The sequence below is a fragment of the Physeter macrocephalus genome, chromosome 19 (genome assembly GCF_002837175.3).
Source record: "Physeter macrocephalus isolate SW-GA chromosome 19, ASM283717v5, whole genome shotgun sequence".
NCBI lineage: Eukaryota > Metazoa > Chordata > Mammalia > Artiodactyla > Physeteridae > Physeter > Physeter macrocephalus.
Genome location: NC_041232.1, coordinates 32,828,660 through 32,843,545, shown reverse-complemented (window position 1 = coordinate 32,843,545; position 14,886 = coordinate 32,828,660). Strand labels below are relative to the sequence as shown.

General features: G+C 42.9%; 1 protein-coding gene across 12 annotated transcripts in view; it reads right to left on the bottom strand.

Moving 5' to 3' along the window:
* LPIN2 (lipin 2) overlaps window positions 1-14,886 on the bottom strand; it is a 114,174-nt gene that overhangs the window by 21,328 nt on the left and 77,960 nt on the right. For 8 of the 12 annotated variants that reach the window (XR_003677185.2, XR_003677186.2, XM_028480182.2 and 5 more), the window contains 7 exons: window positions 11,219-11,314; window positions 8,649-8,950; window positions 8,378-8,461; window positions 2,083-2,142; window positions 1,842-1,949; window positions 1,091-1,214; window positions 270-582 (listed from right to left, as the gene is read on the bottom strand). Coding sequence is in view for 10 of the 12 variants with exons in the window: in XM_028480182.2 (XP_028335983.1) it covers window positions 270-582; window positions 1,091-1,214; window positions 1,842-1,949; window positions 2,083-2,142; window positions 8,378-8,461; window positions 8,649-8,950; window positions 11,219-11,314 (1,087 nt within the window). In the remaining 2 variants the exon portion in view is untranslated. The remainder of the gene's footprint in view (window positions 1-269; window positions 583-1,090; window positions 1,215-1,841; window positions 1,950-2,082; window positions 2,143-8,377; window positions 8,462-8,648; window positions 8,951-11,218; window positions 11,315-14,886) is intronic. The other 4 variants (XM_028480190.2, XM_024120587.3, XM_028480187.2 and 1 more) reach the window with 3 other exon arrangements.

The window sequence follows — 14,886 nt, the reverse complement described above, 5'->3', positions numbered from 1 at the left end:
ACCTAGTCATTAAAGGGGTTAACTTTAGTCATTAACTGATTTTAATGCTTTCATAAGTTTTTCAATAAATGCCTCTCAGGGGCCTGAGCAGCCACGGCCGGGAGAGGGAGGAGGTCAGAGGTGCCTCCAGGGGAGCCTGACCCCCCGAGTGTGGCAGGTCCCAGTCAGGAGCACAGACACAATGGCAGCCCCAGAGTATTACCTGAAACCCTGGAGAAATTTACCACCTAGATTTAGGGCAGCCGAGGACAAATCAAACCACCAATTACCTCTTTTCTTTGAGGGTGAGTCGACTTTAGCGGCTGGTTTAGCTTCTGAGGGTAGCTCGGCAAAGGACGGGGGAGGAGGGTGGTGGGCATCTGACCCCTCGGGGGGCTCCCGAGGCCCTGATGCCAAGGCTGCTCCACTCCTCTGCTTCCCTGGGGCCCGGGGCTTGGGCTTCACGATGGTAAAGACCGTCTCCCCCATAGAAGCATCCTTCTCAACTTCACTTAGGAGGTCGTCCTCGCTGGGAATTACCCGAAAATGGGTATTTTCTGATGGAGTAATCATAGCTGTCCTAGATCTCTCTCTTTTGCTGACCTGAAACAGGTGAATTGTTTAGAAATTAAACTACTGTCAAAGGTGTTTGTTAACAACGTAACAAACATTGTGGGCAGTTTGTTACTGTGGGCAGTCAAATCTCAATGCAATTACATAAATAAGCAAAATGTGTATTTAAAAAAAAAAACTAAAGGGTGTAAACATTTTTTTTTTCTCCTCTCAGGAAATACATCTTTCCAATTCTTTCTTCTTTCACCCTGAGCTGGCAAAAAAGCTTTCGTAATCAATTTCCTATTTTAAAATTTCAGTGGAAATTTTAGTTTCCTTTCGGAACTTAAAAAATTTTCCTGATTAAAATGTTAATAATCAACATTATTTATGAAATAGGAACACACAAAATAATGCTGGATTCCTTCCGCTATAAATATAGCACAAACGTTATCAGAGATGTTAACCCGGCTTCGCTTATGCGACCACACGAGGGCACCACCACCACTTATATTCCTGTGACCTCGTCCTCAACTCCGCAGGCCGGCGAACCCTCTACCTTGGTGGACTCCGGGAACCCTCCCCACGTCCACTCCATGTGGGACTCGGATCTGAGCAGGCTCCCCGTGGGTTTCACCTCCAGCTCTGAGTCGCTCTTAGGACACGCCGCTGGGGAGTAGGGGCTGCAAACACAGGACAAAGAAATGTGATGACTCTAACAAGTCAGGAACCTCATTCTTGCCAAGCTCAACAGATGAAAAGAAATGTAAGTTTGAATATACCAATTTCACCCACAGATATAAAGGCTACTTTTCCACTTGAGCTCTTTAATAATAATAAAAACAGTGCCAACTAGCATTTATTGTGGACTTGCTGGGTCCTCAATAATATGCATTATGCCACTTGATTCTCACAAGAAATCAATGAGAAAGGTAATTTATAGCAGAGAAAATGCATGGAAAGATGGGTTAACATAATACAGAGAGAAACCGGATTTGAACACAACGTGTGACTGCACGTTTCTTCACAGTATTAACCACAGTTACAGTTAGTAGTTGACACGAAAAAGAATTGTAGAGGGTCAAATTCTATGCTGATGATACAGGTCTACACTGGCCAACTCTGAGAATAAGTCAGATCAAGTTTAGGAACAAAATAATTATTGAGGGGAAAGGTCTATATTTGTGTTAAAAGCACACATTTAGTTCCTCTTCTGTATGAGAGAAGTGGAAATATCATCAAGTCGAATAACAGAAAAGCTATCAGTATATCCTTCCTTTAAGAAATGGAGAAATTTCAAGAATACTTACTTGTCTAAGGGGGACCAATCTCCATCAGATAAGGGGTAGTGGTCTCCGGAATGGAAAAGCAGAGGCTCCTTATATTCTTCTTCCTTTAAGGAAGCATTTGAAGATCCTCTGTGAAGGGGTGGGGGGGGAAGAGACAGACAAAACAATGACATCTATGTCAGCTTTAAAATATCCCCCAACTCTAACTGACACACTGTTCTAAGTTATACAAATGAAGAAAGTCAAATGATTAATAACTCACTCTCTTAAAAGGAAAATATGAAGGAGAAGAAGGTTCACTGTTGCTACACACCGGACACCACTGCAAAATCACCATTTAAACACGGGATAAACAGGAGGAAGAGAAAAGAAGATGGGATTAAAAACTCCTTTTTACAGCTGTTAGGGGTATTTGATTCAGAGCCTACAAGAAGAAAACTAAGGCTTTACACATATTGCGTCCAATTCTTACAAATCTGAAGTAGTAAAGTCTTATTTTAGGTATTAGGTAATCAAGGATCTACGGGAGTTTAGTAATTTGCCCAAAGTAAAAAAGCTCCTAAGTAGCTGGATTCAAAACAAGCAAGCCCTTGTTCTTTTCCACTACACTCTCCCGCATAGTACAGAAAATGTAAGCAAGCAAACAACTGAACACAAAAGCTATGGCTCAAAAATTCAAAAATACCCTAAAAACTCTTAAAAACCCAGAACTTATTTTCTTCCTGGTTGGGCCCAAGCATTACTTGAGAACTTTCTCTTAGAATCTATGTGATGTAGGGATGCGAGGAAGATGACACGGAAGTATGATAAATGCTTTTAAAATTCATTCACAGACCTTGGAACTGTAGGAGACTTAACTAATGCTAGTAAAGTTTTAATTAATTTACTCTTTGTTTTTCTTGAATTTGCAAAATTAATATAACTAACTTGCCATATAACCTTGAAAACACCCCTCAGAAGCACTGTGGGCCCCAGTTTTTCACCTTTATGTTGGAAGTTTTTCTCTTGTCCTGTCTATTTGATAAGAGTCGATGTGAGATTTATGTGGTGTGTCGTGGTGAAAGCCCTGAAAAGTATACAGGAAAGTAGAAAAAAAAACTCTGAAAAGTGTAAAACACTATATAAAACAAATTTAAGAGCTTCTTACAGAAAATTCAATGTTCTACCAGGACAGATATTAGATGTGAAATGATGAGACGATCTATCGCTTAATCTGCTAGACTAAAAATAGGGATAGAAACCATTTTATTAATTTGTATTCTCTCTCTTCTCTCTTTACACCTTAATTTAACATGCTCTGATTTACCACTAACTCTGACACGTAACTATTTTTCCAAGTAGCTGCAATTCCTAATTTAAGGTTTACGTAACCCTAATCTTCTTTCTCTCAGAAGGATTAAGCTCTGGCATACCACCTCATTCAAGGGGAAAGATACATATACTTGAAAAAAGGCTGAAATCCAGGTAAAAATACTCCATATCTTAAAAGAGGAAATTCAAATGGTATAGAAGCAAAAAGGGAAAATTGGATGCTACGAACAGTCCTTATTTGCCAAATCTGAAAGGATAGTACAGCTTGGCCCACTACTGTTCGTATATTTGAAAGTGGTTTGAAAAGAGCAATGTAAATGCCGTAGAAAATTTTTTATTAAACATATTTTGTTTTTGGAACGTATTTCACCACAGTATAAAAGGTAAGCCAAAAAGGATACAGCAAAGCAAATGGATTTAATAAAATATTGAAAAAAAGAGAGAGAGAGAGACCAGGCACCATTTACGAATTTACAAGCCCAGGAAGGCAGGACATGGTCTTCTCTGGGCGGATCTGGACAAAAATAGAGCCCATTAGCTTAGACCCATCAGAGTGATAGAAAAGGTTGCTGATGTTGAGGTTCCTTTCAGTCCTGTGATTCACTGAAAACCTGCCAAGCACATTCAAAATGGCACACGTGGCTGAGGACAGGCAGCCAGCAAGGCCAAGCATGACGGGGTCACTCTAAGTATAAAAGGTAAGCCAAAAAGAATACAGCAAAGCAAATGGATTTAATAAAATATTGAAAAAAAGAGAGAGAGAGAGAGACCAGGCACCATTTACGAATTTACAAGCCCAGGAAGGCAGGACATGGTCTTCTCTGGGCGGATCTGGACAAAAATAGAGCCCATTAGCTTAGACCCATCAGAGTGATAGAAAAGGTTGCTGATGTTGAGGTTCCTTTCAGTCCTGTGATTCACTGAAAACCTGCCAAGCACATTCAAAATGGCACACGTGGCTGAGGACAGGCAGCCAGCAAGGCCAAGCATGACGGGGTCACTCTAAGTATGTGACACGAGGATGTAATAAGGGAGAGTATAGATTAGAACGTGGCGAAATAGTATGAACACTGACTCTATTTACGTTATGAACACTGACTCTATTTACGTTGAAACACAGGACAAATAGCTACATTAATGGTGAACAGCAGAGGATCCGCGGCCGAGCAGATGATCTAAGGCTGGGTCAGGGTGGTTGGCGGAGGTTCAGCTGAAGTTCATGAGAAGTGTGTCTAGAGCACTTCAGCCTTCACAGACGCCCCAGCACCGCGACTCCAAGCTCAGCTTCATTTTGTAAAACGATTATTTTTCTCATTCAAAAGCCAGAAGTTACATGACGTATACAACTATCAAAATTCACTGAACTGTACACTTAGATCCATGAATATTATTGTATGTAAGTTATACCTCAGTTTTTAAAGAACAGGGACAAAAACCAAGACAAAGTCAGTAGCCTGAATTATTTACGTGGGATAAATCAGAAGGACTAGGTAAGTTTTAGTCTACATAGCTGGCAGCAAGTACGTAAGAGATAAAGCGGGCTGCTAACTACCACGACCAAAGTTCACCGTTAACACCGCGCTGACCCTTACCCTCAGTGCCAGATCAATCAATCTCACTGTGACTAATGATCCAAGTTTGCTTTAGGATATAGGACATTTCCCACAAAAGATACCTCACAACAGGACAGAAGAGAGCTGGGCAACGTGTCTCCTGGATCAGAATGATGGGGAGGGGAACACGTGGTCCCAGGCCCCTGACACTCAGCCTCCAGATCTAACTCTGTAAGCGTGTCTGCTCTGGTGGATTAGGATTCCTTTCTGACGGCATAGTTGTAACCCTCCATTGCCGTTACTGCATTTCCAGCAGCTGAGTGTTTTATATATTTGCACTCAAGACTGTGATATAGCATCATCCCACGTGAAAAGTCTCCTCCTTCCCAGAGGCTACAAGTGCCCAGTTGGATGTACACTTGTACATCCATCCATCCGTCCTCCGGAATGATGGACAAGGCTTCCACGTTATACTCAAGCCAGAAGCCCACCTTCAGGAGGGGAGACTCATCAGGCACAGCTCACACAAAGCCCTGTGCGGGTTAGACCTCTCCAGCTCCCTCAAAGTGATTTCCTCTGGCTGCACAACACCAACCTGCTTCCAAGAGTAATTTCATCTTTCTGCTGCCTCCTTCAAGGAGCGCAAATTAACCTTAATTCTATTATCAATGAAATTCTTGAAAAGTAAGGAGTTTAAAAAGAATACTATTTATCAAAATAGAAATAAAACCAATTTTAGGTAACTTCTCTGAAAACAAAATTTCTTTCCTACCTGGTAGGGGCTGAGGAGGGGAAGGTATTTAAAAGCTACAAATTCCCCAAATCCCCATAATCTGTGGATCTCGTAAATGCAAAAGCAGTTGACTTCCTAGTCTTTTTCTCTCAGATTCTCTCTTTTTTTTTTTTTTTTTTGTGGTATGTGGGCCTCTCACTGTCGTGGTCTCTCCCGTTGCGGAGCACAGGCTCCGGACGCGCAGGCTCAGCAACCATGGCTCACAGGCCCAGCCGCTCCGCGGCACGCGGGATCCTCCCGGATCGGGGCACGAACCCGCGTCCCCTGCATCGGCAGGCGAACTCTCAACCACTGCGCCACCAGGGAAGCCCTCTCTCAGATTCTTTAATGTGCTATTTAACATGCTGTTAATACTTTTGACCCTGAATATCTTCCTCCAAATTTCTGATTTTAGAATCTGGATGCTGAGCGGGAAGGGGCCTGGCAAGCCATGCAGTTCAGTCCTCGAATTTCACAGACTAAGAAACGAAGGTCAGAGTGACCACAATCAGACATGTAATGGCCCCGTCCTCTCCCTTATCAGCTCATTGTGAATTTCAGGCCGACACCTGCACGACCGTTACATTTTGTCTTGCATTTGTCACTGCCGACCAGACCAGCACTCCTACAGATTTGGTTGATACAGCCTTTCGTACAATCTGGAAAAGGAAGGCATACACTAATACTTCTGCAGTGCATTCACTTACAAAATTCCTTTAAAACAATGACTTGTGCATTTAGCACATGACTGCACATTTTAGAAATGTTTCACCTTCCTAAATTGAAGCTGCAGGTTGTTTAGGAGTTCTAAACGTTGCTCTATTATAACAAAGGACACGTGTCAACAACCCTTTAGAGGCAAAACGTTACTTCAGCGTCTTTTCTGGTAGATCCTGGAAGAATTTTAGTTAGCAAAAATATTTCCAGGAATTAAGGTGCTTAAGGGAGTATTACAGTGCTATCCCAAATAAAATTTCCAGGTGCGGGTATTTCAAGTTTTTCTCAAAAAAACATGTTTCCTGCCTACCTACACATTATAAATAAGCCAAAACTTTTAAAGGAACTGTTTACATTCTCCTTGTAGTTCACAGTTTTGTTCTGTTTTCTTTTGGGGGGATAGTGCTGCACAGCATGTGGGGTCTCAATTCCCCAACCAGGGATCCAACCCTGCCCCCTGCAGTGGACGCGCGGAGTCCTAACCACTGGACCGCCAGGGGAGTCCCGACACACTTCTTAATAGCACTGAAATCAAGGAATGGAAGGTCTGAAAGGGTCTCTTAGTTTGTACTCCTAGGGAAGCAAAGGAGAAAGAACCCTTAAAAAATTGAAAGCAGGAAGAAAAGGATGGGAAGAGTGTCTTTTTAAGAAACTGTGGGACTTCCTGGTGGCGCAGTGGTTAAGAATCCGCCTGCCAATGCAGGGTACACGGGTTCGAGCCCTGGTCCGTGAGGATCCCACATGCCGTGGAGCAACTAAGCCCATGCGCCACAGCTGCTGAACCTGTGGTCTAGAGCCCGCGAGCCACAATTACTGAAGCCCGTGCGTCTAGAGCCCGTGCTCTGCAACGAGAAGCCACCACAATAAGCAGCTTGCGAAGAGTAGCCCCTGCTCACAGCAACCGGAGAAAGCCTGAGCGCGGCAACAAAGACCCAATGAGGCCATAAATGAATGAATGAATGAATAAGAAAAAAACATATATTAAAAAAAAGAAACTGTGCAACTTTTTTTCATCAGCTTAAAATTCTTTGGGGAATCAATGATATAAAAGTAGAGTTCAGAACTTTCAAAATTAAGCTCTTCCCACCTAGCATTTTGATACTGAAAAAAAAGGGCACACAAATTTGTTATTGCAGACTTTAAAGTTTTGTATGTACAAACGGTTTACACTGCTTTGCAGAGTCTAAAGTACTGTCCCACTATGGCCTTCTGTTGTCTGGTTCTAACAGGAATTCTGCCTTCGATCAGAACAGAAACCCAGGTCTCATACGTTCATTGCGGGGGGGAGTGAATCACCATGTGACAGCTGATGAGTAGGAAACAATTTCACGTATGAAAGATTATTATTAAATGTAGGAATGTGTTCTGGGATTTACAATCCAGATTTTAAAATTTTAGAAAACAAGTTAACAGTTTTGCCAAAAAGGGATTATTCTACTACCTTATTCACTAACAGCATAATTATAACAACAACATATTAGTAAGTTTTTTTTCTTGACTTAACTATTTAAAATAAAAGCTTGGTAAATAAAACACTAGATGTGAAGGGAGAGTTTATGCTTGGTATACATTCGGTTACTTCCCCTCCTCTCCATGATGAAGAGAACCTTAACAGCAGTAACTTTCCCAGCAAGGGGGGCACAATCTCTCCTTCCAGCAGCCGAAGTGAGAGCATACAGTGACAGCGTCGACCTCATAAGGCCACCCTGCCTGCACCCCAATTCAATCAGGGTGTGGACATTCAGGATCACTTGTCCAGCAGTCACCAAGGGAAAGAACCACCCTGCTGCCACACCCATGGTCCGTCCAGCGCCGGGGACGCCACCCAGCGGAACAGGGGAAGAGAGTCTTACGAAAGTCGAGTACTGAATGAAAAAGTACATAGTTTACCCCAAACTGTGACCTTTTAAACCCCAGACAGCGCTGACTTGAAAACTGGCATCTACTTTGAGTTCTTCTACTGAGCTGGTAAATAAGCAGTGATCAAGATTTCTCACTTCAAAACAAAAACAAAACCCTCCTTCCTCCTCAACTTACTAGGATGTTGATGATAAACTCAAAACCACCACCTTGAACTCAGGAACAGACAGACACAGAGCACCAACCACAGGGTAGGGAAACACCCCCGGTGTCCCATCTGCCCGCCAGGCACTAGTTCAGATCTTCTACATGATGTATGATTTCCTTGGCTTTTGGAAACTTACTGGGTAAAATGAGACACACTGCCAGTCGGCTTCAAACGATATTTCAGTGCCACAGCAAGGTGTCTGACAGCACATTTTGTACAGCTGCAGAAAGGAAAAAAGAAAATGCCTCTCCCACTTATTCCGCGATAAACTGCCAACAGGGGAAAAACAAGTCCAAACTTGTTTGGACTTGTAGACCCAGGGGAGAAGCACCAGCACCCGCTGCAGCCGAGCTCTGCCCACGGCACCTGCGCAAGGAGACCCCCACACACACCCCACCCTAGCCTACCTTGCCGACTGGGCCGCCTTGTCGTCATCCGAGCTCAGCTCCACACCCACGGCGTCTTCTGCAGCAGGGGAAGCGGCCTGCTCCTCCTTCTTACTGTCCTGTTTGCATTTCTTCCTCCTTCGTTTTTTCTTTTTCACAGAACTGGGGGTGAAAACTGTCTCTGATTCCAGAACATGGGAGACGTCTGAACTCTGAGATGGTCTTTCACTTCCACCTGGTTTCACCAAAGGGGAGTCAATATCTGTAAAGAACTGATCTTCAGTAGGGATTGGTGACGTGGCAAGGTAGGCAGGAAGCTCTTCCTTAAAGAGAATACGGAGAAAGAAAAGTTGTCGGTGACAAACGGTACAGTGCATCAAAACCACCACCATTTTTGGTGGATCTAAATTTCACAGCGGTAGAAAGAATACCTACCTAGTTCCTGAAGGTAAGAATGTCACACTAAGCTCAGGCACTGCCCACCCTACCTAGATAGGTCTCCACCCCCCTGCAGGGCTTAGCGTCAGCTCGTGTGGGTCCACGTCGCTGAACACAGTGGAGGAATCGATGTGCCGAGTCAGCACGGAGCACGCGGAAGCTCAGCCAATGCACTTGCTGTGGGGGTGGATGAGCTCGATGTCCATCAGTGCGAGCACGGTTCGAGGAACGGTGCTGTGGTACATCCACACTAGGGACCGCGCAGCTAGTAAAAGGACAAAGTTCCACCTAGAGCTTCTGACTTGGCAGGGACGCTGATGACATACAGTTAAACGACGACAGTGAGAGAAACCAAAGGTCAGTAACTGGAAGTCAGGTGGGTTCGGGTAATGTTTATCCCCCTTTAAACTGTGAGCCCCTGGAGAGAGGGACTTTTCTTCATACTCTGTAGCAGAGAGCAGTAATTCCAGGGTTGTTGAATGAATTAAATTTTTTAATTTTTAAAGAAAAGCACATTATACTAAAGAAAATCTAGTCAATTTGGTCATACATGGAATAGGAAAAAAAAGGCTGGAAAGCTGACACTCTCCAGGTTGACCTTGCTAAGCACAGTTTTAAACGGAATCATGAGAACTGATGTGAGAAGCAGGCAACAGACTCTCAGGAACCTAGTCCTCTCACTGACTGCATCTGCTGATTTATTTGGAGCCTAATCAGTGTGACAGGTTACATCAAAAATGTTTTATTGTAATGAGAGCTCACTTACTGTTTCATTCTGCCTTTTGCCTCTGTCTCTGATGAGGAAAATTTTTCTCTAGGCCAAGTAAATGCAAATAACATAATATAAAAACAAATAATTAAGATACTAGGAAGAATACTGGTCTGGTAGGTTCCCCTTCATAAACACTGTTTCTTTGCTGCTGTTTACAGAACATTACTTGACGCGGCTGGCTTCCAGGCTAAAGTAAAAACTGGGAAACAATCTCATTCTGCTATTGTTTATCTTTTCTTTGTGAATTTATGACATCAAACTGGCAATTCATCTTCAAAACCAAAAAAGTAGCTCCGTGCCCTTAACAACTTGAAGCTTATTGTTTTTGCCATCTGAGATTTTATTCTTTATGATGAAAGATTAACGATGCCTTCTAAGAATTTTTTTTTACTTTAAAAAAAATTTATTTGTTTTATTTATTTAGTTTTGGCTGCGTTGGGTCTTTGTTGCTGCTTGCAGGCTTTCTCTATGCGGTGAGCGGAGGCTGCTCTTCGTTGCGTTGCACGGGCGCCTCAATGCGGTGGCTTCTCTTGTCGTGGAGCACGGGCTCTAGGCACACAGGCTTTAGTAGTTGTGGCACGCAAGCTCAGTAGTTGTGGCTCACGGGCTCTAGAGCGCAGGCTCAGTAGTTGTGGCACATGGGCTTAGTTGCTCCGCGGCATGTGGGACCTTCCCAGACCAGGGATCGAACCCATGTCCCCTGCACTGGCAGGCGGATTCTCAACCACTGCGCCCCCAGGGAAGTCCCCTTGTAAGAAGTTTTTAAAAAGATCCACTTTAAATCAATCAAGAACAGCTCAGGAACATTCACATCAGTGGATACGTGAGGGGAGTGGGGCAAATCGTGCTCTCTTGCTGAAAGAGGCCAAATGTGCAATAATCATTCATAAAGGACAGAGGCCAATTAATTTCAATCTCTTGAGACTGTAATAAACTAATGCATCTGACTCTTCAAGGTTTGGGATGTAATGTCCCCGATGAAAACGTCAAAACATGTTTCCCGAATTTAAAGGTCACACGTGTACAGTACAGACATAGACACGGCCTGAAGAGATATGCCGTGATTACTCAGGTGGAACTGAGTGTATTCAGGTCAAGGTGTAAACTGTACAGACACCACCTAATAAAGTCACTGGAAGCTCACAAGAGGGGTAAGTGCCAAGGCCTTCAGCACACCCTGCAGCCTGGAACTCGTGCGGGGAAACTTCCTGCCCCTCCAGCTCCTTTCTGACAGCCAAGTTCTTCAACCTAAAACTAAAGCTTGTCTAACCAGCAACAATCGTCCACACAACTCACCATGAAAACTAAACGTGCTGTTCTGGGATGTGCACCGTGGGCCTGAACACAACGTATGAAGTGGATGTGACCCACCATAACTTACATATTCCTCTTCGGTCTCCTCCACAAAGAAAGCCTCCCCATTGTCACCCAATTTCATGTGAAGATCCACTGCATCGCCATTGATTTCTATGTCAATCTAAGAGGAGAAACAAGTGTGACTTGGCATTAAGAGTCTGTCATTCAAGCTCAACTAAGCCTAGATTCTGGGCTCTCAGGCCAAACTTAGTACTGAGGCTCCCAGGGTGACGGCCCCAGAGAGACCCCACCTCCTTCCCCACGTCCCACCCTTACACCACCAGACTGAAAGAAAACGTTTCATCACCTACTTTCATGACAAATTTTAAAAATATATTTAATTTCTCAAATGTCATAAAATGGGGGACATGTCATCGTCAACACACACTTGAGCCCGTTTGGAGGTTACAGCACAGCCAGGCCTCACCGTGCGAGGCTTAGATCAGCAAAAATCTCAGTTACCACAGTATGTTGACTGCGTAATTGCAGGAGAGGCACACGTTTCACCACCAGCTCTTCCATCCACGGGTCACCACAGCCGTCCTGCATTGTCCGCAGGGGGTTGGCTTCAGGACCCTCCTCAGATACTCAAATCCACTCATGCCCAGGTCCCTTACATATAAAAGGGTGTATGTAGCATTTGCATATCACCTCCACACATCCTCCTGTGTACTTTAAATCATCTCTAGATTACTTATAATAGCTAATACAACATAAATGTTATGTAAATACTTGCCAGCGTGCAGCGAATTCAAGTTTTGCTTTGGGAATTTCCTGGAAAAAATTTTTTCCAAATATTTTTGATCCGAGGTTGGGTGAATCCTTGGATGCAGAACCCATGGATACAGAAGAGTGACTGCACGTACATAACAGATGCCCATCATGATCAGTAACTCATCACGTTACTTTTTCAAAGTCTGTCGGTGACTAGTCCCAGCACATCTGTTACTCAGCTCAGGCACAGGTGGCAAAGCATGTGGTTGTGTTGCCTCCTGGTCTCCCAGTGATAAAGCCAGTTGACATTTTATAAAATGGATAATTGAAAGAGGCAACTGGCCAAGATCAAAGAGCAGTAAACAAACAAACAGTACTAGTGCTGGAAGTAAAATTAAACTGAACGTCAGCAGTTATAGAAGAAAGAGCTGACCTTGCGAACAGGGGACTCAGGATGAGCTGCCAGAGGAACCTGGAGGTGAGTTTATACCAGAAAGGAGGAACATGGCTGAGACGAAAGGATGTGAAGACCCACAGGAAGGGACAGAGGCAGAAACCTGCAGGTTGAAGCAACTCCCAGAGATGCTTCATGACATGGGAATTTCAAATGATGAAAAGCTAGAAGCTGATGTAGACTTAGAAAGGAGTAGGACAATTTACCAAGACAAAGAAAAGATGCTTGTTTCATAGCGTGTTACATCAAGAAGGTAAGCCCTGTTCAAACTACTCCTGATGAGTTTTTTACAAAGAAATTTAGTTCTCATTGTTTCTAATGTTTCAAATTGCAGTGCACCAAACACTATTTTACTATTTTTCATTTTCTTATACATTTATAACTGATAGTAGGAGTTTTTAAAAGTTTTGACCAAAGCTTACAGAGGTCGTGGAAGAATCCTAATGTCCCTCATCGACTAAGCTTCCTTTTGCAGGGTTTCAGCTTGCCCATTTTTATGGTCTGTACTACTATGCAAAGTGAGGAATGTTTGTTTTTATATATATATACACACACACACATATATATACATATATATATACACACACACACATATATATATCAGGTACTACCATATCACTTAAAAATAATGTAACTGCTTATCTGTAAGCTGTGAATAAATACTTTTAAATATTTTACAAAAATAAATACCAGCTTTCAAAACTTTTATGGATAACTTGTAAACTCTGGTTTTAGACTGTTCAGGGGATATAAAGATGAACACACAAAAGCATAATATAGACAGAAGTAGAACAGTCCATAACCTCAGTGTCCTTAGCTCTGCATGGCCCTCGTGGTGGGAACAACTGTACGGTCTGCTGGGTGTGTCCCAAGGAAGACCAACGACCGCTTCTGACCAGAGACTGAGCCCTGGTTCACGTCCAGTCATGGAAGGCAGCTCCATCTTCCCAGGAGCCACGGAATGATGGGATAAGTTAACATCATATTAAAAAATATTAGTTGACATATGTTGTCAATGCTTGTTTTAAAAATTCTACGTATGAATAACATAACCACATTGAAGGGAAGAAGAAGAAAACTAGGTAACTTTGAAAAACAGTATGTTGACTATAGAATTCCAAGTCTGAATACAAAAAGAACTATAAACAAATATTGTACTGTAGTTGGTAATTTTTTTTAAATCACAAACATAGGTCAGCAATTCTGAAACTACTTTATGTGTATTCTAGTACTGAACAAATATGTAAATATACTGTGAATAATGAGAAGCATGTTTCTCACCGTCAGAGAAAGAAGCTACAAATATGGAGATGAGGAAGAAGCCTGTGGCGATCGGCTGGAGAGGGAGGAATCACTGTGAATTCCTGATTTTCACAGACGGACGTAGATGCAGGTGTGGGCACGTGTATGTGTATACATGCATGGACTTTCTAGCTCTGCTGGCTGAGAGGGCCTACAAGCAATTATACCTCAGACTAATGAGCACACCCAGTGACCACGTCTTTGTTTCCAGATACTATTCTCCAGTAACAGGAACCAAGGATCCTTGGAGAAATAAAAGTAATTCTGGGGCCGAGGCAGGGAAAGTAGAGTCTCCTGGAATATCTTATGGTGCCAGAGAGTAAGGAAGTACTAAAAAATTGATGGGAGCATTTCGAAAGGACTCAACTTGAAGGAGCGCCCAACAGCCAAATCTGAGACAATCTTAGCAACTACAGAAATAATGCCTATAACCCACAGGGTAAAATTAATATCCATGAGTCCATACTGATCTAATTAAATAACTGAATAATTCAGTAAATAAGAGAAGAAAAGCTCTTCGACAAAGTACAATTTCAATTAATAAATGGAAGAGGAAGAATGGAAATAGAAAGTCACCATTTGGGAAATACCACAGCAACAGCCACCACAAAGTCCACCGTGTAAGCTAAAATTCATGGTGGAAGCACGACAAGAAACAGGGTATGCGCACAGTCTCAAAGCTTCTTCCCACAAGTACACTCACAGCCAAGAAACCTCGCAGACACCATTCAGCAAGTGATCAGAGTTAACATCACCAGTAAGGAGACAGCAGCAGGGTGGGGCTCCTCAGCTGAGGCACCAGGAAGGGCACATCCCCGCGCGGTGTTATTCTCACCAAAAGGAGAAAACACCAGACAAGTTCACACTGAGGGACAATCTACACTGTAACTGTTCTGTACTCTTCAGAAGTCAAGGTCATATGTTAGAGAACACAGGGTGAGAGCAACACGGGATCCCCAAACAGAAGACAGTAGTGGAAAAACTGGTGAAATCGTAATAAGGTCTTTTGCTAATAGTTTATACTGATGTTAATTTCCTGGTTCTGATAATTGTAACTATGGTTTCGTGAAACGTGAACATTAGGGTTAGAGGTTGGGTGAAGGATATATGGAAACTTTTAAAACTGCATTTGCAACTTGTCTGTACATCTAAAATTAATATAAGCTAAAAAAAAATGTGAAAATCATAAAAAACAAAGACTGAGGAACTGTCACGGAGTGGAG